A 20,908-nucleotide genomic window follows, 5' to 3' on the forward strand; every position below is an offset into this window, starting at 1 on the left:
AGTGCTCTCACTGGCTCCAGTTCAGAGCAGGAAGATGCATCAACTGAGTCTGTGTGTTCACGCCGCCAATCAGTCAAACCATCCACGTTACCGGATCCACGTCTGCACATTTCAACCTCTCTTGTCTGCCTATGTGTCAACCTCAAATGGCTTGGTTGGTGTAGCTCACATAGGTGCTTTTGGTGGGTGTTGCTGAGGACAGAAAAGACAAGACGTTTGTGTGTTCTTGTACTTGTTACACATTAAGCACCAAAATACTCATTCTAGTATCTAATGTGAGGCCAATTTTGAGTAATTTAGTCTACAGAGGTTCGTCAGATGTTAGCTGGAGTAATGTTAGCAGAACTAATTTCAGCCTACTTCCTCCTCTGTATCTGATCAGTGCTCGAGTGAGCGGAGCTTATGCCTGGTCTCACCAGAGCTAACAGGAAGCCTGAAGCTGATGTGAAGGACCCCCTGCTGTGACTCCATTTAGAACACAATGACAACTTTTGTGTACTTGGTCAGAATATTGGGTGTGGTTAATGTGGAACCATATTTGTTTGGCTTGATCAGATACCAACTACAGAATGCGGAACCAAGATGGTAGCCTGCCGTCATCTGTCCAGCGTATTCAAGCTTTATCAAGAAACATTGTACAGCAGGTCTGCTTGTACTCACCTGCAGCCCCCACACCCTCACACAGCTCTGTCTTCACCTCACTGTTGGGCTGTGTCAGCTTGCTGGTCATGGTGGCGACAGTGACAATGGCTTTGAAGCTGTGTTTACGCTTGGGGATGTTCTGCTCTGGATGGAAGATGATGATGTAGACCTTTGGCATGTACAGCATTCCCAGAGAGACAGAGGCACTCAGGCTGAGGGACACGGTCAGTGTGGCGGTCTGGATGTACAGCTGAAGGAAGGAGTGGATGCAACACCAAGGGGAGGAATTAATGACAGATGAAAGATGCAACTGGAACAGCTCAGTAAACCATCAAAGAAAAAGACCCAAATGGTGCCGGCATGATGCGAAGGTTTGACTGAGAGAAGCCATTGTGGGAGAGGATTCAAGGCTGGTTCTGGTCTTTGAAAGGTTAACTGTGAACCTGAGAGGCATTGACTGTCACACAGGAAAACACAACTTCCAGCACTCCCATTGGGTACAGCACAAGACTAAAACGACTCACATTCAAGTTTGACTGACAGCCGTGAATGCATCATTAAGTTAACACTGCATTTATGAGCGAGTGTTGATTCAGGGCATAACCATATCTGCTGTCTCCACTCAACGATGCATTTGCAGACCATTGACAGACACAGTGATGCATTCACAGGATTAACAATACATTCACAGACACAGCGATGCATTCACAGACACAGCGATGCATTCACAGACATGACAATGCATTCACAGACCATTCATAGGCAGAATGAAAAGAAAAACAGGTCAGTATGACTGAGTCAGGAAACAGGTGACAGCTGGTGTGTTTGATGATGAAAACTGAGTTTCATCCTACTGAAACAGGCCTGATCTGATGGACTGAGTGTGTGAGCTGGACAGAGGGGGGAAGCAGCGGGCTGGGTCAGGCCCGCTCTGAGTGTTTAGATGTTGCCGTTAGACAGAAGAAGCCACCCTAGTTGCATAGCTCACTGCATGCTAAATTTTGCTGCAGTGAGAGTGTTTGGAGGTTATCTCCATCGTGATTGGTTGCTCTCATCATCATCATCATCATCATCATCATCATCAACAGCTGACCTCTATGTGTTCTTGTTGACTTGTTAATCTTTATTACATGTATTTCCTGAATGGTTAGTATTCTCAGAACCTTGGGACTCACCCGTTCAGCTGACTGTGCCGTGCCAAAGAAGATAGGGATGAAGGCCAGCCAGATGATGCATGTCGTGTACATTGTAAATCCGATGGGTTTGGCTTCATTGAATGTCTGGAGCACCACACGTCTTGATAGCATACACGGTGCAGGTGACCATTAGCAGGATGCTATATCCTAGTGAACAGATGAGCGACAAATCAGAAATATTGCACTTTAATACTCCTCGAGCCTTCTCTGGCTCTTGCGTTCGCTGCTCTCCATAATCCACAACAGTATGTGGTGGGTCAACAGCGAACCACACCACAACTCCCAGCAGCTGTACAGAGATGAGTGAAAATGTGATGAGGAGCTGAGAGGCTGGCGAGATGAAGCACGGCGCCGTCACGGCCTTCTTCCCCTGCTCAAAGATGCGGTGGATTCGGTTGGTCTTTGTGAGTAAGGCGGCATAGCTGAAGCACATGCCGAGGCCCAGGAATATGCAGCGGAAGGAACAGACAGCAACATCTGGCTCAGCGATCACCGGGAAGGTGATGACGTAACACAGGAAGATACCGGTCAGCAGCAGGTAGCTCATCTCCCTGCCAGATGCACGGACGATCGGAGTGTCGTGGTGGCAGATGAAAGTGACGATGACAAAGGTTGTGGCGAGGATGCCCAGCACAGAGAGGAAGATAGGCAGGAGCACCCAAGCCGAGTGCCATTCCAGTTTGATGATGGGGATGGGCTGGCAGCCGGTGCGGTTCTGGTCAGGACGTTTCTCATATGGGCAGAGCTCACAGGTGAATAGCTGGCCTGGAAGTGGTAACCCTCACAGCGCTCGCAGTGCCAACAACACGGGACACCATTCACCACCTTCTTCCTTGCTCCAGTGCCACAGGAGAGGCTGCAAACCAACACTGGCAGGGGCTGCTCCCCAGCAGCCCAGTGAAGGGCCTCCATATGAAAACAAGGTTGCATCCTAGCAATTACTGGACACTCATGCTGGGCCTTGTGTCTCCACTGTGCGACCCCCTGCTAACACCAGGGAAACCAGCAAATGTGAGCCTATGAGACTAAATTAGCTTTGCAATAATGTCTACAGACAAGAACAATACTTGTGATTTATATGGTTTTTCAGCCAGCACTGGTCAGAACCACATTCCTGTTAGTGAATGAAGCAGATTTTGTGTCCAACATGTCCACTTACATTCAGGTGCAGCGTATTCGTCCAATGTCCGATGATCTTGTACTCAGCTGTTGACCTGATGGCAATGACACATTCCTCACGCTGTTATTGTGAAGGACAGAGGAAGGAAACAGACTTTTAGTGTGAAAGACGCTCAAATGGATGCCAGTTGGTCTTTATTAGTTTGGTTTTCTTATAGATGGCTTCAATGCTAAGACCAAGCCAGGTGAAATGTTAAAATTTTTAGATAGCATGATATCCAACATGTCAATTTAGGCTGCCCTAAACTTTACTTTGATAAATAATTTCACAGAATAATAAACTTTATTAACCACACTGAGGATTTTCTGTTGTGCTCATCTTCTTCATGTTTATTCATTTATGGACAGGGAAAGGCACCAATACCAGATTTAGCTTGTGAGTTTTAGTATCTGTAGGTGTTTGTGTTGTTGCTGAGGAATGCAGAGCTTCTCGATGGAGGACACGTTCAACATCACCTGAAGGTAACATGACTTCATCTGAATATTAAAAGGAAGCATCTGATCAAAACAAGAAAAAGGCTGAACAAAGCTGCAGCTTTGATCTGGCGTTATTCAGATGCTTAGACGAACACAACAGACACAAAACCCTGAAGACTCGTAGTTAACAGGGCTGACCACCTACTGGTCTGAGAGCTCCATATTGGTATGAGAACTTTGTGGCGGCCACAACTTCAACTGTGGCTCAAGTCAAGGCAGCATTACCAGGCCAACTAATAATGGAAATGTGTGTTGTGTGTGTTGCCCTCTCAGAGAAGAACGGGGACTGTTTGTCAAGTCTATGTCCTGTTTAAAGACAAGAAAAGGCACCAAACGTCTGAAGAACCAGTTCAGGGGATAAAGATGTGCAAAATTAAGCAATGGAAGCGGATGAAACATGGACAGAAAGAAGACAAAGAAAAGCAGACCAACCAGAGAACCTAACTGGAGCAGAAGAAACTTTGATCTGTACTGGTGTTCTGTAAAGGTTCTGCATTGTTCCTCTTTGCTCAGTACCAGACTCTCTGGAGATCTGGATGAAGGCCTCCACGCCACCCTCCCCATAGTTTCCCTCAGAGGCCAGTGTTGATACATAGTTCCACCCCATCGCCGTGACAATATCCAGCATGGCCTGAGCCTGGTACGAGTCTGGAGGAACCACACGGGAGAAGAAGTCATAGCGGCGTGCTGTCGCTGAGCTCTGGCGCTGTGAAGGCATAGCTGATCTGAGGAATCTGCAAATATGACAAATCCGTCAGTGAAAAAATTCACTCACACTCACATCCATCTGACATCCAGAACATATCAGCAGTTCCCCACACATCACCTGGAACCTTCAGTTGTTCTTAGACCTTCCAACCTAAGTCAAGGATCAACTCAACACCAATGACCCCCCACAACACATGGAAGAGCAGAGGCCCAAAGTCTGTGAGGGCGCAGGCGTGCCAACATGGTTGGACCACTCCTGGTCTCACTGAAGTCTGTCTGTGCTTCTCCTGCTGTCTGAGGGGACTTCCTGTGACAAATGATTGATGGTTGTCATCCAGCTGCGACTGAAGAAAGGACATCGCATCAGAGGCGACAGCATGCGTGTATCTGCGCTTCAACTGGGGGATTTTAAAGCTGCTTCACTGTCATCTGTGTTGAGCCTGCCGGTAAATTAGTCATTTGGGTCTTTGAATCAGGACAGTAGGTCTATTTTACAGTTATCTACAACACTTGGATTTTCAAGAATCACAAATCCAATCTAACATGGTCACCACTAGCCTCGCCACTGCGAACCTTATGACCCCTAACATGGTCCCTGTTAACCTCAGAGCTAATCCATCAAATGTCCACGTGTACAGTACGTGTACAGTACGTGTACAGTACAGTACGTCTCCAATTAATCCAAATGAAGGAGCACAAGTAACTCAGGAAAAAGCCTAACCCCATTTGCACAGTGCACATCAGAACCGTCCCGCTCAATAAGCGCCTGCATAGTATTAAAAACAAGTGAATGGTGGGGTCACAGATTCTCCAGAACCATCCAGGAGCCATGTTGAGAGAGGCTGGAGGTAAAAAGGGTGGTCTGCTGTCACAGCACTAAGGTCCCTGTCAGCCACAACCAGGTGGACAGCCACAATGACTCGATGTTCCTGAACAGCTTCCCTCTGTCAGATATGGCTGAGGCACTGGAGCTTCAGGGTGTAGCTGAGGTTTCACAGTCTTCCACAGCTGCTTTAAAAAGATCTGAGCGGAGGAAACATCCTGTAGGAATATTGGTAGGAACCAATGTGCCGATGTTTTACGCAACCTGGGGTCATCACAGGTCCAGCCCAGACACCAAGGTCCTACAACATCGAGTTGGCCTCAGGAAGTCTTCGGAGAAACCGATCCCACATCAGGGTCATTCCAGAGACTCCTACTGTTACTAGATCAGGGCGCATGATTAGAAGACCAGTGAAAATGGACTTATAATAATAATCCGTCTTACATAGAAAGCTGTGGTCACACAGGGCAGAATAACCCCTGCACAGCTTTGGGGACTCAGGCAGTCTACCCTGACCCCGAGATAGGAAAGTGCCTTTAAGTTGATTGTTTGACTTGTTTAAAAGAAATGAGACAAAATGTACTCCAGTTGCTAAGCTAATTGATTATTGCATACTGTACATTCCTGAGTTAAAGTTATACAGAGGTATTTGTGTTTGTAAGTACAGTAAAAGAAAATAACAGTTGTTGATGTTAAAAGAAATGTGGGCAACTCACTAAAAGGGGGAGATGTAGGAATATTGGTAGGAACCAATGTGCCGATGTTTTACGTGCTTGGGAAGTACTTGGTGGGTGGATTAAAACAATAAAAAAGGATACACTCGTCTCGTCTCTTAGAGATATACTGTATACAAGGCATAGAGAATTGCTACACATCCATCAATAACCCAGCGACTCCTGTAATTTATTCCTGTAGTTTCTAAATTGCGTTCACGTACCCCGTGCCTGTTGCAAGAGCAGGTGAATTTCTGGCGTGACTCACAGGTCAGTCCTATCACGCCACGCCAACGCTTTTTCCAAATGCTTCCACCTTAGTTTTAATCTGACTCCACCACCACTGACCAAAAAAGTTCCCTACCTCAGCAGAACCGGTCCCGGTCAAAACGGACTGGTCCAGGCCTCCCCGTCAGTCAGGGACGGATGTCTTTCGTCAAAGCAGGGGTCCTGGCTGAGCCGGGGGATGGGGCGGTGTTCGTAGATCCAATTGGCTTTGGCCGCATGCCGAATAATCCATTCAGACCTGAGGAGCGAGTTTGGGACACGTGCGGGAACAGATGAAGTTTACATACTGGGGGGCGGGGGAGTGTGTGTGTGTGTGGGGGGGGGGGGGAAGAGAGAGAGGGAGAGAGAGAGAGAGAGAGGGAGAGAGGGGCGGGGGACACCCAGCGGACAAGTATCAGAACTGCAGGTAAAAGGTCCCGTCCCGTTATTTCTTGTGTAGTTTCTTCTTGTGTAGAAATTCTGCTCCTAAACTTTATCCTGATCATTTTAGTTAAAAATGATCATAATCAGGACAAAGTTTAGTCAAACAAAATGCTTATCAAGCAGAGACTCAAGAACTTTTAATTAGTATATTTTATTTTATTTATAAGGCTCTTTTAGACAAGCTATCTTCTGCTGTTCAGGTCACCCAGAATCTCAAAGCAACAGTTGGCTGCAGTTTAAGGTTCCTCTAATGAGGACCGAGTTAGGGAAGAACATCCTCTCCAACCTCGGGTCATGGTTGTGGAATACTCTGAGGGGAAACTCAAGTTTTTTAAAATCAATTTTATTACATAATATAGTGAAAAATTAATTTCAATACATTTGACATGAAAAAACATCTCAGTGTGAAATCAGACTGATTCATTCTTTTTATCAGCTCTTCAAAGATCCTTTTAAAAGATCAGGTAACACAATTAAGGGTAAATATCTGCAAAAGATTTTTAAACATTTTAAAAAAATCAGAGTCAAGGCCAAGGGTCAGAGCTCATGGTCAGAATCAGGATTGTGCTCTGCTTAACATTCTAAAGATTGTTTACATTCATGTTCTTCTCACTTACAGGGTGGAAATCATCAATCTGAGCAATCATTTGCTGTTGCCATGGTTTGAGAATGAAGCAGTGTTGACATACAGATTCTGCCTCAGAAAGTCCAGCACCTTTCTCCAGGAGTCTTCCTGAGCCCAAGAGTGTGCCACCATCTCTCCACCCCACAGAGCAAACGCTGCAGGGAGGACAGGAAGCTCTGAACTTCACCGACTCTTGATTTTGCATCGTTGGTGTCATTTGGTCTCTAAACTTACTTTTCGGTTGCGTTATTGCTGTTTTGAAGGCGGTGGATCGGAAGTGGGGCGTGTACGGAGGTTCGATCAAGTGACCGGTGTTTGGGTAAGACAAGATGGTCAGCAGGTGACTGTTCCCAGCTCGCTCCATCATTTCTTTCATCTAGAAAGAAGAAGTTGTAGCTTCTGCCGTAAGTAAATTCACATTACAGCCGGCAGTCAACTGACGGGCCTTTCACTTACGTCCATTGCGGACTCTTCTGCTGGCCAATTCTGATCATCCTCACCCACAACCAACAGCAGTGGAATCTGGAGCTGTCCCACCTGCTCAGGGCAAGTTCACACAAAAACAACAATTCACAAACAGAAGAGTCACATCAGTGCAGTAGATGTTTCAGTACACCAGTAATCCAGTCTGCTGCTGCTCCTTTCTTAACCCTCTGTTGGCTCACAATGGAGATGAGGCTACAGCAGCATTTCAAATGTCCCACATTAGTGTCAGAGCACATCGTGGTACACCTGAACCCTTCTCAAGTCCACCCCCAGGCACCCAAAACCCCCCAGAGGTTATCTGGCACACGATAAACCAGACAACCACAGTAGAGCAGTTAGAGAAGACCAGACAAACACAGTTTCCTCTGAGAAAACTATTGTGTTTTCTGTTTTAACAGAATTTTAGATCTCTAATAAAAAGACTCAAGCTAACAATGTTAAATTAGTCTCTATCTAGCTATTACAGCCAGATCACTTATCAGGACAGACAAGATCATGGTGACACAGAGATCTGAGTAGTGCTACTCACATCTACTTTGAGTTTGGGGTCAGTGGGGATCGGCAGTAGAAGATCTCGAAAGATCACCTGGTTCTCTTCATTGAAACGAGTCTTGTGTTCGTTTCTTTTTGGAAAATTAAGCATTATATCAGTGTGGCAAGATTTCAATTGTCAGATGACGTGGCTAAAGGTTAACTTACTGCTGAAAGTATTCCAGAATTTCCTTTATGGATCCATCAACAGGCTGCACATGGCTGCCACTGATACACACTGCACACCTGGGCTGGAGGGGACATGCACACACACACGTGTGCACACGCACACAAGGATGCACGTGCAAGCATGTACACAAGCATGTATACACATACACATACACACACACACACACACACACACACACACTCTTAAGGATCAAAGTTCTCGACACCGAAACAGCCATTTGTACTTCTATTGTGCGTCTGTAGCATATGTGTGTATCCTATGTGTGTCTGTATCCTGTGAGCATATCATGTTTGTATTATGTGTGTCTGTATCTTGTATGTGTGTATCCTGTGTGTATCATGTCTGTGTAGCATGTGTGTCTGTGTCCTGTGTGTGCCTATTCTGTGTGTATATATCCTGTGTGTGCGTATATCCTGTGTCTGAATCCTGTGTCTGAATCTTGTGTGTGTATCCTGTGTGTGTGTATATCAATGTCTGTCTGTATCCTGTGTCTTTATTCTGTGTGTATATCCTGTGTATCTCCCTTCTATTCCAGACCTTCAGAACTTTGGAGTAAACAGCTATTTTCAAAGTCATACTGGTTCCAAAGGAAAGACCCAAGATGGCGATTCTGCTGCTGAGGACCTGAGGATGCTTCTGCAAGAAGCTGTAGGCCGTCTACAACAGGAAATGAGAAGGAACAACCAGTTTTTGTTTCACAAGACAGAGAAACCAATAGGTAACATGCATGTTCTATGAGTATGTACCTCAGTAAACTACAACAAATGTTTTATTGAATAAGAGATAAGACCCAAGGCAGTTTTTAATTAGATCAATCAATCACACGCACACACACACACACACACACGCGCACACACACACACACACACACACACACACGGATTATGGACAAGGTCACATGACGCTTCTCGTGGTCATACATTTAAATTCTCACACTAAAGCTGAATAACTTTGGTTGCTTTGAATCAGATGATTATTGGTTTTACCTCGAGGTAATCAATGCCGACCATTTTCCCAGTTTCCATGGTGATTTTAGGCGTCATGTAGTCAAGGGCGATGGCGGCAAAGCCATGAGAGGCCAATAGAGCTGCTCGGTACTCGACTAACTTTCCTCCACCCCCCCAAAGATCCAAAACTCCAGGGAAAGGTCCTGGCCCTTCAGAGAAGTTGAAAAAGACAATGATAAATATTGTATTCTTCATGAGTGACTTTGGCGAAGCTCACCTAAATGTTGGTTTCATGTCATTTTTGGGTCATCAAACCTGAGTTCAACCAACAGAAAAACTTCTAAATCCTACTGTCAACCAACCTGAAGGTAGGAAGAGGGTCCCAGTAAGTCCATCCTCTGTGACCGGGATCCTGCGGACGCCCGGCGTGATGTACCATCTCTCCACCTCCACACTGACCAATGGAATCAGATCGACAAATCCCTCAGTCTGGTATCCTGCGTACACTGAGATGGTGACCTCCATGGGGGTCAGCACATTACTTTTTCTCAACCTGAAGGATGATGAGAAACATCAAGTGTGATCACATTATCTGATTCAATATTGCTTAATTCTGTTGGACCTCCTTGTGACCCACCTAAGCCCTGGTTTGCTACCTGGAACTGGTCTGAGACTCCAGAATAGACCCATTTGTTGAACCCCAGAATAAGTCCCGCCCAGACTTGTGTCTTCTGAAACTGAAAATGAATAAAAGTTCCTCATTCTGTCATTTGTTCATACTCTTTATCACAAAGCTTTAATTTTCCTGACCCTCCCAGATCTCAAATGACCAACAAACCATTGACAGAGCCAGAAGTGCTGGCAGAGTAGTGAGCAAAGGCCTCATAGCTGTGTCCGTCGTCAGACTTGTGGTGGGCGTAGATGGTCATCTGGAAGCCAGGGGGGCAGTTTTGGACAATGACAACAAGCTTCTCATCAATCAGTCCTCTGGATGGCTTAACTGTGAGGCTGACACAAAACTTCTGTCTGTCCATCCTTAACTTGCAACAGACAAAGAGGGAAAATCAAAAAGCTGCACATTTCCACTTTTTTCCAGCTCAAGTGGCTGTAAGAGCTTCCAAAAGACCCTATTTGTCAAGGCTCTGTAGGCTCCCCATAGGATTTTTCCTTGGGCCACATCTGGAAGCAGATTAACTTTCCACTACTGCTACATAGCTAGGTTTGTGGTTATGGCGACAGAAGTGCTCATTAGAGCCAGCTGGGGCTTAACTAGCCCATTTAGCACATTGCTAAGTACCCCCAAAAATTAGATTAGATTAGATTTCAACTTTATTGTCATTACACATGTCATAAGTACAAGGCAACGAAATGCAGTTAGCATCTAACCAGAAGTGCTTAAGTAGCAAATAAAACTGTGATGAGGTATATACAATATATACACACAATAATATATGTTTATGATATCAATATATATGTTTGTATTTACAGAGTTCACAGATATGTAAAGGGTATATAAAAGTCATTGCAACCAAGATAAATATATATACAGGCTGTAACTATGGTGCTGAATTTCCTACAGGATCAATAGAGGCTATTTATGCAGTTTTTAACTATGTGTACGTTTTGACTATACAATAATGATAAAGTATGGTAAAAATGTGAAAAGTATGGAAAGCAGTGCAAATAAACGGATGTAGGTAGTGCAAATAAACAGATGTAAATAGTGCAATTATTGTAACAGATGTAATCAGTGCAAATAGAGTGAATGTACAATCAGTCAGTCCAGACGGGGTTATTGTGCCTGAAGGGAGGTAAAGTGAGAGGGGTCGGAATTCAGCAGGGAGACAGCAGTGGGGAAGAAGCCGTTTCTGAACCTGGTGGTTTTTGTCTGGAGGCTCTTGTAGCGCCTCCCAGAGGGCATGAGGGTAAACAGTCCATTTGCTGGGACAGGAGTCTTTAGTGACCTTCTTGGCCCTCCTGTGACAACGCCTCCTGTATATGTCCTCAATGGCAGGAAGAGAAGCTCCAGCTATTCGCTGGGCGGTTTTCACCACCTTCTGCAATGCCTTCCGGTCTGAGGCAGAGCAGTTCCCATACCAGACCATAATACAGCTGGTAAGGATGCTCTCAATGGTGCAGCGATAGAAGTTCACCAGGATGTCTGAAGAGAGGTGGTGTTTCTTCAGAGTCCTCAGGAAGAAGAGACGCTGGTGAGCCTTCTTCACCAGACTGGAACAGTTAGTCGTCCAGGTGAGGTCCTGTGAGAGGTGGATCCCCAGGAATTTGAAGCTGGACACACGCTCCACCGCTGCTCCGTTGATGTGGATAGGTGGGTGGATGTCCGTCTTCCTCCTGAAGTCCAGGACGAGTTCTTTAGTTTTATTGGTGTTGAGCAGCAGGTTGTTGTTGTGGCACCATGTAGACAAGCGGTCCACCTCCTCCCTGTAAGCTGACTCATCGTTATCCTTGATGACGCCAATCACCGTGGTGTCATCTGCGAACTTGATGATGGTGTTGGAACCATGTAGAGCTCTGCAGTCGTGGGTGAAAAGGGAGTAGAGGAATGGGCTCATCACACAGCCTTGTGGTACTCCAGTGTTTACAGTGAGGGTAGGGGAGCAGTGATGATCTAACCGCACATGTTGTGGTCTATTGGTCAGAAAGTCCAATAACCAGTTGCAGAATTTCCAATCTCTACAGGATTATTAAAAAGGGTTTCAGGAGAAATGAATGAAAATGGCGACCTGAAGGTGGCACCAATGCAACTTCACAGATGCCAACTACTGTTAAAACCCAGAGAAGAAGAAGTGAAAGAAATAAAAGGTTTTGGAAAGGAAGGAGCACAGTAGCTCCAAAATGTGTGGCTGTGTTTCAGATTTTGAAAAAGTGTATGATGGGACACGGCTTATTAAATGAAATCATATGGGAACAAAAGGTAAAATGTTTAAATGGATCAGGAGCTTTCTTACCAGCAGGGAAATAGCAGGAAGTGTGGGTAAAAACCTGACTGAAAACCTCAGAGTAGCTAATGGAACATCTCAGGGAAGTAACATTAGCCCAAATTTATCCTCAGTCATGATAAATGGCATATTTTGGAGTATATGCAGCTCTATTGGAGTTTATTATTATTATTGGAGTTTCATTATTCACAGATGACAGAGCTCCATGGAAAGGGGGCCAAATGTACCATTTGTTGCAGGAAAGTTACAGGCTGTGATAGGAAAGTTTGGGCACTGAAATGGATAGATTGGAGTTAGTAAAACAAAAGTGGTTGTCCTTAAAAATAAGAAAAAACTGAGTCAAATCAACCTTAAGTAATATGAGCATTAGTTCAAAGTAGTGGATTGTTTGAAGTATTTAGGGATTTGGTTTGATAAAGGGATTCGCTGAGAAAATACACATTGAGAAGGTAGTGGGCTGTAAAAAGATTCAAATATTATCAGGTGTTTAAAAGGTAGAGACTGTAGAGCACGTAGAGCAGTATATACTGTATAGGTTAAGTATAGATTTCATCAGGTCTGAGTTACGGGTGGATACTATATGAATCTGCATCAAAGACGATGTTAAAAGAACTGGGCCTCATTCATTATCAGGTACTAAGAGTGTACTGTGATGCAAAAAAAACCATACCAGTGTCATCCCTACAAGTAGAGATGGGTGAAATGCCCCTATACATAAGGACAGGACAAACATCAGTGGTATATTGAGCACATTTAAGGGGACAGTGAGAAAACCACCCAGCTTAGAGTGTTTTAAAAACAGAGAAGGAAAAAAGAAAAGGTACACAGTTTTGGAGGGATGATTAAAGGCTGGATTAGAGAGAATAGGGTTGCTCACATAAGTGTGAGTAGTGCAGTCCCTCTCTGTGTTGTCCCACCTTGGACACTGGAAAAGGAAAGTACCGTATTCATTTGAGTCTACTGGAAAAGGATCAAGGAAAAAATGAGATTGAAGTGAACAGTTCAAGTTAAAATGACAGCCAGGATATTAAAGTATTAGTAGAGCAAACAGTAGGTAAAGCAACAGCAGTTTCAGAGTTACAAATTATATTAAATAAAAGAATCAATAATAATTTAACAATAAGTAAAGTTGAGCTGTTGACCACTTATATGGCATTGGACTGGATCCAGGGTGTCAGACCATGTAAAGTACTCATAGCATCAGCTTCCAATATTGCATTGATCAGCATCAAACATAACCAGTCAGAAACCAAACAAGACAATATGGGAGCTAGCACATATGCTGCAAGGAATGAGGAGACCAGGACCAGAGGCCAAGCTCATTTGGGTCCCAATACAAAGAGGAATTAAAGACAGTGATATAGTGGACAAGTATGCCAGGAGTGCAATGAGAAAACAACAAATATCAATTCCTGTAACATATAGTAAAGCATAGTAAATGTAGTTAAGTCGAAGATAAAGAGGAAATGGCAGAAACATCGGGACAGAGAGGGTAAAGGTTGACAGTTGTAGAACAAACCAAAGAATTCAGGAGAAATGAGAGAATGCCATAGGAGCAACAAGGAGGAAGATGCCATACCACTAATGAGAATTGAGCACACAGGATTAAACAGCACAAAAAATTAAAATATAAATAGTGTGCGTTCCTCGAAACATACCAGGAACATACCAGGTACAGAAATTCACACTAAAAGAAACATTTAAAAGAAAATCAGATACCATTTAATCTAACAGAGTTATCCTGGGGGAATTCAGAGGATGTGGTATTTAGGGGGGTAACGGGGTATTCCGCTGCACACTCCAGTCCAGAAGGTTGCGGTAATGCACCTACAAGCTGTTTGGACCCCCATTTAAAAAACAGAGAAAGAATTTTCAGCCCTGAACTTTGGAACGTGATTGGCTAGTTTCAAGAGCTTTTATTGGGCTGCAAAGTTTAGTCCCCTACTACTGAAGGTTTTAATGGCAAACGTGAAATGACTGAGACTAAATTAATTTTGCGTCAGTTCTATATGTGATTCAAATTCTCGATTCTTCGTTATACAATTGCAAATGCAATTACATATATTACACATTATTGCGCTATTTTTTCTGAAACGCATCATTGAAATATCATGATAGTGCCTTTATGGTAAAGGTTATAATTGCATTAAACTAAAAACCGTGTATCTAAAGATAGGATCCTTACGCACTAGGATGACAATAATAGTACAAGAAACAAATCCCTGAAAGTAAAATACTCTGATATATTGAACGCTCAAAGTCCAAAGTTGGACGTAAATGGTAAAAAAGATTTGGAGCCGGACCTTCGAGCAGACTCTGAACCAATCTAGGCTGACGAATTCTCCGGGTTTGTCGTCCTCCAAACAAATTTCACAACAGTCTGACTAACGTAGTCCGAAGCTACCTTTACTCACCTAAGTGTCGGTGATTGTCTAAAGTCCTCAGCTGGGCGGGACTGGACACACGAAGGCGGCACGGAGACACAACCTGGGACATTTCGCCCCGAGCGTTGTCTACAGGATCGACGGCTGTGATAATCCACGGAATTTCTCTAAAACGCGTTTTTGTTATATTCCAATTAAATATATACGTTTTTCTTTTACATATAAGAATAGCTACAAGATAAATGATTGTATTCAAAATAATGTGTCGCCATCACCTCAATAAGACAAAAATGTGTAAACATGAAACTGCTAAAATAAATAGCAGTCTGATCAGTCCTACATAGTTCAGTTTTTTTAAATGGCCCTTAAAGCACTTTTGTGTCATTGGGTGTTGGAAGCCAGTCTGTAGCTTTGCTTCCCATCTGTCTGCTCCATGAATGTGACCAGGCTCTTGTGTTCTATCTTTAGCTGCATCTATTCAGAAAACTGACACGTAACTAAGCTTCTCTGACAACCAGGCACTTCAGAAGCACTTTCATGCTATGCTTTACACTTTACTTGTAATTGTTCTCTCTATACCCTCTTTGAAAAGCCCTTGAAGCAGGACAGCTTGTTGGATGGCAGAAAAATAATTATTCAAGCTACAATGTGACCTTGGACATTTCTACCTTCATGGTAGGAGCAACAATTCTGAGGATTTTAAGATTCTGTTAGACTTCTGATGTCTCTCCCCCCCTCCCCCATCCCGCATTAACTCTACATCCAGATCATGAAACTGAATTAAGATTTGCCAAACAAGTAAGAATTCTGAGATTGTCCATGTCTGCGGTGGAGACTCTTGCTGCCAGACATGTTGCTGTGTGAGAGTGAATCAGAGGATCAGACAGTCTCAGGTAACTTAACCATAGTGATTGAAGATGTGCACTTCTGTGTGGATAAGAAAGAACTCATCCAAAACTGTGACTATTTCCAAGCTCTGTATCGCTCTGGGATGAAGGAGTGTTGGCAGGAGGAAATCCAACTTCAGTGTTTGCAGGCTCGTGGGTTTCTTATTGCCCTGACAGTTTTGAGAGGGGAGCGCCCAATCCTGGATGGTGACGACATTGTCGAGGCTGTTGAATGTGCTGCTTTCTTGCAGGTTGCACTGCTCACCAAACATCTTGTCAACAGTGTCAACTCTGACAACTGTTTGCTGATGTGCCACAGTGCTGCTATCTTTGGACTCACAGAGCTTTACCACGCTGCTGCTGTCTTTATTCGGAATATGTACACTGATCTGCAGGAGGAGGTCAGAGAAACCTTCCCATCGGAGCTGATTGCCCACGTGGAGTCTTTGAGTCCAAGTGTTTTTGTGGCTGTGGGAGCCCACGTGACATGCAGTAGTAATGAAACTGTGCATTCCGCCTCCAGGACAGTCTGCTATCTGGATGAAACTGTCAACCAATGGAAAGTGTTAACCGACCTCCCACTTAAGGCCAGCTCGTCCATGGCAGGAGTAGCAGTGCTTGACAACAATCTCTACATTGTTGGAGGTGTGCAAGGTCCCCACAAACAAATTGTAGACTCCTGCTTCTGCTACAGCGTTAACAGCAACCACTGGACCAACATCTCCAGGTTGTCTCAACCCAGGTACAACTTCAGTCTGATAGGTGTGGAAGGCCATCTTTATGCCATTGGAGGGGAATATGAGCGCATTGTGATGTCATCTGTGGAAATGTATGATGTGACATCTGCCAGGTGGGAATTTGCTGCTAACTTGCCTCAACCTGCAGCTAGACCGGCATGCACCACTGCCATGAACAGGATATTTGTGTGTTTGTGGAAGCCAATGGAGACAACAGAGATCTATGAGTACATCCCGAGGAAGGACGAGTGGCAGCTCGTTAGCACCCTGATCAAGCAACAGAGTTATGGCCATTTCTTGGTTGGACACAGGGACTGTCTTTATGTAATTAGGAATGGACCTTCAGATGACTTCCTACGATGCTTAATTGAATGTTACAACCTGACCACAGGCCAGTGGTCATCTTTGCCTGGTCACTTCACCAACAGCAAAGGCTCACTCTTTACGGCGGTGGTAAGAGGAGATTCAGTGTTCACCCTCAACAGGAGCACAACACTTGAATACATCATTGACAGGAAGTCATGGAAGCCCAGACGGCAGCTGAGAGGTTTCCCCAGAAGTGGATCATTGTGGACATTTCTGCTGCAGCTGCCAGCGGAGCTTCCATTATGTTCATGCTAAAACAAGCTTTGGAATGAATACTTGAACATTCAATACTAAAGGCTCAACTAAACTGTGGAAGATTTAAAATGACATTGCAAAATAGTTTTGTTGTATAATCCTACTCTGTTTCAGAGCTCTTTTGAAGTCCAGACCTGCATTTGTGTTTGCATTCTTTAAAGGAAAATTAAAGAAATTACAGCATAGTTTTATCATTATTGTGTCAATAAAAGCGAACGTTAAACTATTTTGAATCTTTTCCAACAATTTTAAAATGTACTCAATGTTATTAGTAGGAACTTTGCTACCATAGCTGTAATAGTAATCTACTATTTGGGTTATATTTTGACTTCTTGAAGAATACATGTATGATGCACAAGAAAGTCCACACTTTTATGACACAGTCCTTTGTCATGTCAGTCCATTTCCTTTTAACCCCTACTGCTCAGGGGTCACAGGGGTGCTGGGGTCCACTGTGCATGACTACTGTGTATCTAAATAAATATATTGGGAAGGATTTATATTTTATAATTTCAACTGATGTCAGCCTTTTATAAATTATCATATTTTTAACCACATCATCGATCTATAACAAGGTAAATGTTGCTAAAAATCCAAATAAATATAATAAATAGATATTGGTCTTCTTTTGGGCAGGGGTGGGTTTAATTGCAGACAGGCGCGCATGGGACAACTAACACAGACTTTATTCCGGTTTCCGGAAGTGCACGTCAGCGGTATTTTTGTGGCTAATGCTTGATAAATGTCGTTTCTTTAGTGCGTGTTGTAACTTTAATACCATAGTTATGATGTATGTAAATTCAACAGAAATCCCAGTTTGACTGAATATCTTACAAAAAAAACTCTTCTGCTCAGCTCTTCCCTTTTATCGATACTTAACAAATATATGTCTGAATTCAGGGAGGAATGCTTAAGTCCAACTGATTTAACAGCAACTAAGTATTTTAATACTTAGATTCATAAAGGGTAAGAAACAGTTAAATGAAAGATGCTACGATTGTTTGGTATTTGATGTTTGTTCGTTGTAGGTCTTAGCATCACGAACTTAAAACCCACATAATTATAGATTTTATTTTACGATAGATATGTGACTGAAGATTTTATTTTAATTTCAACACGTTGAGTTATTTTTTTCCATCCTAAAGAAAATAAGCATCTCAAAATGAAACCATTTAAATTATTCGAACTCCACTCTGTTAATATCGACAATGTGTCTTTAAATTCAGAAACTGGAATAATTTTTTATTCCAACATTTATTGTCGGCGTAATTGAGATAATTGTGGATTTCTTTCTGTATCTCGACGGTCAGGGCGCAGGATGGGTCGTTCCTCCAAGGACAAACGGGACATATACTACCGTCTGGCAAAAGAGGAAGGTTGGAGAGCCAGAAGTGCCTTCAAACTGCTGCAGCTTGACCAGGAGTTTAACCTGTTTACGGGTGAAAGAGATCTTGTCTATTAATGCACTGCATGGTCTGTAATGTGAGATGATTGTTCTGAAAGGTTTTAAAGTTCTTGCTCAGCATGCCCAGCATGCTGTTGCTTTGCCTGGCCTATGCTGGTCCCATTCAGCTTCATGTTACCAGCACTGGCATCACTGGTGCCTTCACACCACTCATGAAAAAAGTAAATGTGATGCGTCCCTGCTCATGATGATGAGCTGATATGCTGTAAGTTTTACCTGGTACCCAGAGAGCATTTACCTCATGGTAGCTTAAGGGACAAACAGAAGATCCAATTCGACTTTAACGACGTGGCATCAGTTACAATCAAGATAGTTTCTAGGTGCTTTTCAGAGACCTCAGTATAAAGTCCTAGAGGACAGGAGGAGGGGAGAGGGGTGAGAGAGAAAGGACAGGAGGGAGGAGGTCCAGTGGTCTTGATAGGAAACTGATTATCAGACAAATTTGAGGAGAGATCAGAAGGAACCATTCTAGCAACCCTGCTGAGATCCCTCAGTATGTAGATGCTTTTCCTGATGGCTCCACCCTGGAAACAAAGCCAACATGAAGGATCCTGGCAGATGCTTTAACACCTGCTGTTGTCTCAGGTGTGAACAGAGCAGTGGATCTGTGTGCAGCTCCTGGCAGCTGGAGCCAGGTTCTCAGCCGAAAACTAGGTCAGGAGGAGCATCCCCAGGAGGTGAAGATCGTGGCGGTGGATCTGCAGGCCATGGCTCCTCTGCCAGGTGTTACTCAGATCCAGGGTGACATCACAAAGGTCAGGAAGTGAACAATAAGCATCTTTGCCTCACTGTTGCTGACGTCCCATGACATTTCTTCTTCCCGGAAGGTTTCCACAGCTCAAGAAATCATTCGTCACTTTGAGGGTCAGCCGGCTGATCTGGTGGTTTGTGATGGAGCTCCAGATGGTGAGACACCTTTTCTCTTCTTTCAAATGTCTGTCAATGTGATTTTCAGCTGTTGGTACTTCCTCTTCTGTCTCCATAGTAACTGGCCTCCATGATGTGGATGAGTACATCCAGGCTCAGCTCCTGCTGGCTGTAAGAGCACCATGCTGGTTGAGTATGTGCTTTATCTGTTACCAGTCTGACAGCTGAATGTCTTCCAGGCTCTCAACATCACAACTCACGTCCTCAAACCTAGAGGGACATTTGTGGCAAAGGTCAACTTTTGACTCGTCATCTTCATGTTCCACACAGCGTATATACACTTTACATGGTGTTTCTTTCTAAAGGAGGCTCAGGTTTTTTATAGGGGAAATCACACTTTGTTGTGTGTCCCAGATCTTCAGAGGCAAAGACGTGACTCTGCTCTACTCTCAGCTGAAGATCTTCTTCTCTAGTGTCACCTGTGCTAAACCTCGGAGCAGCCGCAACTCCAGCATTGGTAACAAGACAGGCTAGCTAGATCAAGTGGAAGAACCTGTCCAGTCTTTTACTCTCCTCTCCTCTCTCTCCCCCTCTCAGAGGCCTTTGTGGTCTGTCAGAATTACTCACCCCCTACAGGTTTCATGCCCAACATGTCCAACCCTCTGCTGGATCACTCCTACAGTAAGTCAAAGCTCTTTTCTTTATTGAATCTCTTCTTGAGGCAGTTTTCACCTACATGGATCCATACTCTTCCTGTGGCTTTTCATGCTGCTCTTTATCCTTCAGATGTGGACTTCAACCAGTTAGAGGGTCCTAACCGGGTCATTGTTCCCTTCCTGGCGTGTGGTGACCTCAGTGCCTTCGACTCAGACAGAACCTACCCTTTGCAGGTTCACTCACCCTCGGATCTAAACAAGATTCTGAATTTTAGTTTCTGTCATCGTTTTACTGATAATTCTCAAATGAATTTGTATTTGTATTTTGATTTTGATTTTTTTTTTTAAATGATTAAGACATTAAACATCTGACCTGTGAAGGTTGTTTTGGTAGCCAGGGCTCTTATATCCATGTCTCTTGTGCTCAGCTGGAAGGTGACCAACAGTATGAATATACCCCCCCCACGCAGCCACCCATCCGGCCCCCGTATGAGCAGGCCTGCCACCTCCGCAGAAACAACTTGCTCCAGAAACAGGATGCTCCATCAACTCCTGGTGGAGATGAAATGGAGCTGCCAGCAGAGTCCTCTACTGGGACCCTGTCAGATCTTTAAAAACAAGCACGCCCTGTTTGCTATTCAATGTTGTAGGAAGAAAGAGTTACCCCATTTTGTCGGGTTAACATATCTTTTACGGTGTTTTACCCTGGTTCTGATATCACCTACAGGCTTCTACCTCTTCAGCTCTTCGGTACTGTGGAGTAGACCATCTCTTGCTCATGTAAAATGTTGTCATACTAGAATCTGAGAATGCTGAAGTTTGTGCTTGTTCCGCATCAAGATGCTACAATGTTAATGAGCCACACTTGTGACAGATGAGATATTGTTTCATGTCCAGTAATTTAGACCCTTTTATCAAAATATCTATGTTTTATCAGGCCTTGTTTTATTGGGAAATAAAAGAAATTTAATACTTTCCATTAACATTTAAATGATTTGATGGAACGGACAGGACTTCAGTTGATTCAAACAATCTAAATATATTCGAAATCAGTTTGTAAGAATTTTGTTCTAACCCACCCGTCTGTTCAACGCAGTTAAATC

At 43.8% G+C, this 20,908-nt stretch overlaps 4 protein-coding genes across 13 annotated transcripts; 2 read left to right on the forward strand and 2 right to left on the reverse strand.

Moving 5' to 3' along the window:
• Positions 1-55: 55 nt before the first annotated feature.
• On the reverse strand, positions 56-6,264 carry LOC101071437 (metabotropic glutamate receptor 8). Its single transcript, XM_074084922.1, is given in 8 exon segments — positions 56-192; positions 661-892; positions 1,818-1,923; positions 1,925-2,597; positions 2,600-2,750; positions 2,998-3,078; positions 3,927-4,228; positions 6,103-6,264. Coding segments are annotated over 7 exon segments (1,539 nt in total). The 5' UTR covers positions 4,173-4,228; positions 6,103-6,264; the 3' UTR covers positions 56-142.
• A 320-nt stretch (positions 6,265-6,584) lies between these two features.
• Positions 6,585-14,689, reverse strand: LOC101071207 (bile acid-CoA:amino acid N-acyltransferase-like). 9 transcript variants are annotated; one of them, XM_029841461.1, is made up of 13 exons: positions 14,492-14,564; positions 13,908-14,022; positions 13,066-13,148; positions 10,067-10,268; positions 9,866-9,965; positions 9,591-9,781; positions 9,268-9,437; positions 8,819-8,938; positions 8,260-8,342; positions 8,090-8,183; positions 7,531-7,611; positions 7,309-7,450; positions 6,772-7,229 (listed from the first exon to the last, which is right to left on the reverse strand). In XM_029841461.1, exons 4-13 carry the CDS (start codon positions 10,260-10,262, stop codon positions 7,093-7,095), a joined length of 1,314 nt encoding a protein of 437 aa, XP_029697321.1. In that variant the 5' UTR covers positions 10,263-10,268; positions 13,066-13,148; positions 13,908-14,022; positions 14,492-14,564; the 3' UTR covers positions 6,772-7,092. The 9 variants fall into 9 exon arrangements, with proteins under 9 accessions (XP_003967303.1, XP_029697321.1, XP_029697322.1 ...); XM_029841462.1 differs by lacking the exon at positions 13,908-14,022 and having other exon boundaries at positions 13,066-13,113; XM_029841459.1 differs by lacking the exon at positions 14,492-14,564 and having other exon boundaries at positions 13,066-13,113; positions 13,908-13,925.
• A 118-nt stretch (positions 14,690-14,807) lies between these two features.
• On the forward strand, positions 14,808-16,999 carry kbtbd13b (kelch repeat and BTB domain containing 13b). Its single transcript, XM_003967253.2, has 2 exons — positions 14,808-15,247; positions 15,339-16,999. Exon 2 carries the CDS (start codon positions 15,423-15,425, stop codon positions 16,815-16,817), a length of 1,395 nt encoding a protein of 464 aa, XP_003967302.1. The 5' UTR covers positions 14,808-15,247; positions 15,339-15,422; the 3' UTR covers positions 16,818-16,999.
• Positions 17,000-17,459: 460 nt separating this feature from the next.
• On the forward strand, positions 17,460-20,784 carry ftsj1 (FtsJ RNA 2'-O-methyltransferase 1). Of its 2 annotated transcripts, XM_011607085.2 has the most exons (11): positions 17,460-17,533; positions 17,718-17,783; positions 18,128-18,256; positions 18,868-19,037; positions 19,110-19,188; positions 19,268-19,320; positions 19,389-19,442; positions 19,564-19,666; positions 19,747-19,830; positions 19,936-20,039; positions 20,234-20,784. In XM_011607085.2, exons 3-11 carry the CDS (start codon positions 18,136-18,138, stop codon positions 20,417-20,419), a joined length of 954 nt encoding a protein of 317 aa, XP_011605387.1. In that variant the 5' UTR covers positions 17,460-17,533; positions 17,718-17,783; positions 18,128-18,135; the 3' UTR covers positions 20,420-20,784. The 2 variants fall into 2 exon arrangements, with proteins under 2 accessions (XP_011605387.1, XP_003967301.1); XM_003967252.3 differs by lacking the exon at positions 17,460-17,533 and having other exon boundaries at positions 17,540-17,783.
• The last annotated feature ends 124 nt before the right edge of the window (positions 20,785-20,908 follow it).

This window comes from Takifugu rubripes, chromosome 9 (genome assembly GCF_901000725.2).
Source record: "Takifugu rubripes chromosome 9, fTakRub1.2, whole genome shotgun sequence".
In the NCBI taxonomy this organism is placed as follows: domain Eukaryota; kingdom Metazoa; phylum Chordata; class Actinopteri; order Tetraodontiformes; family Tetraodontidae; genus Takifugu; species Takifugu rubripes.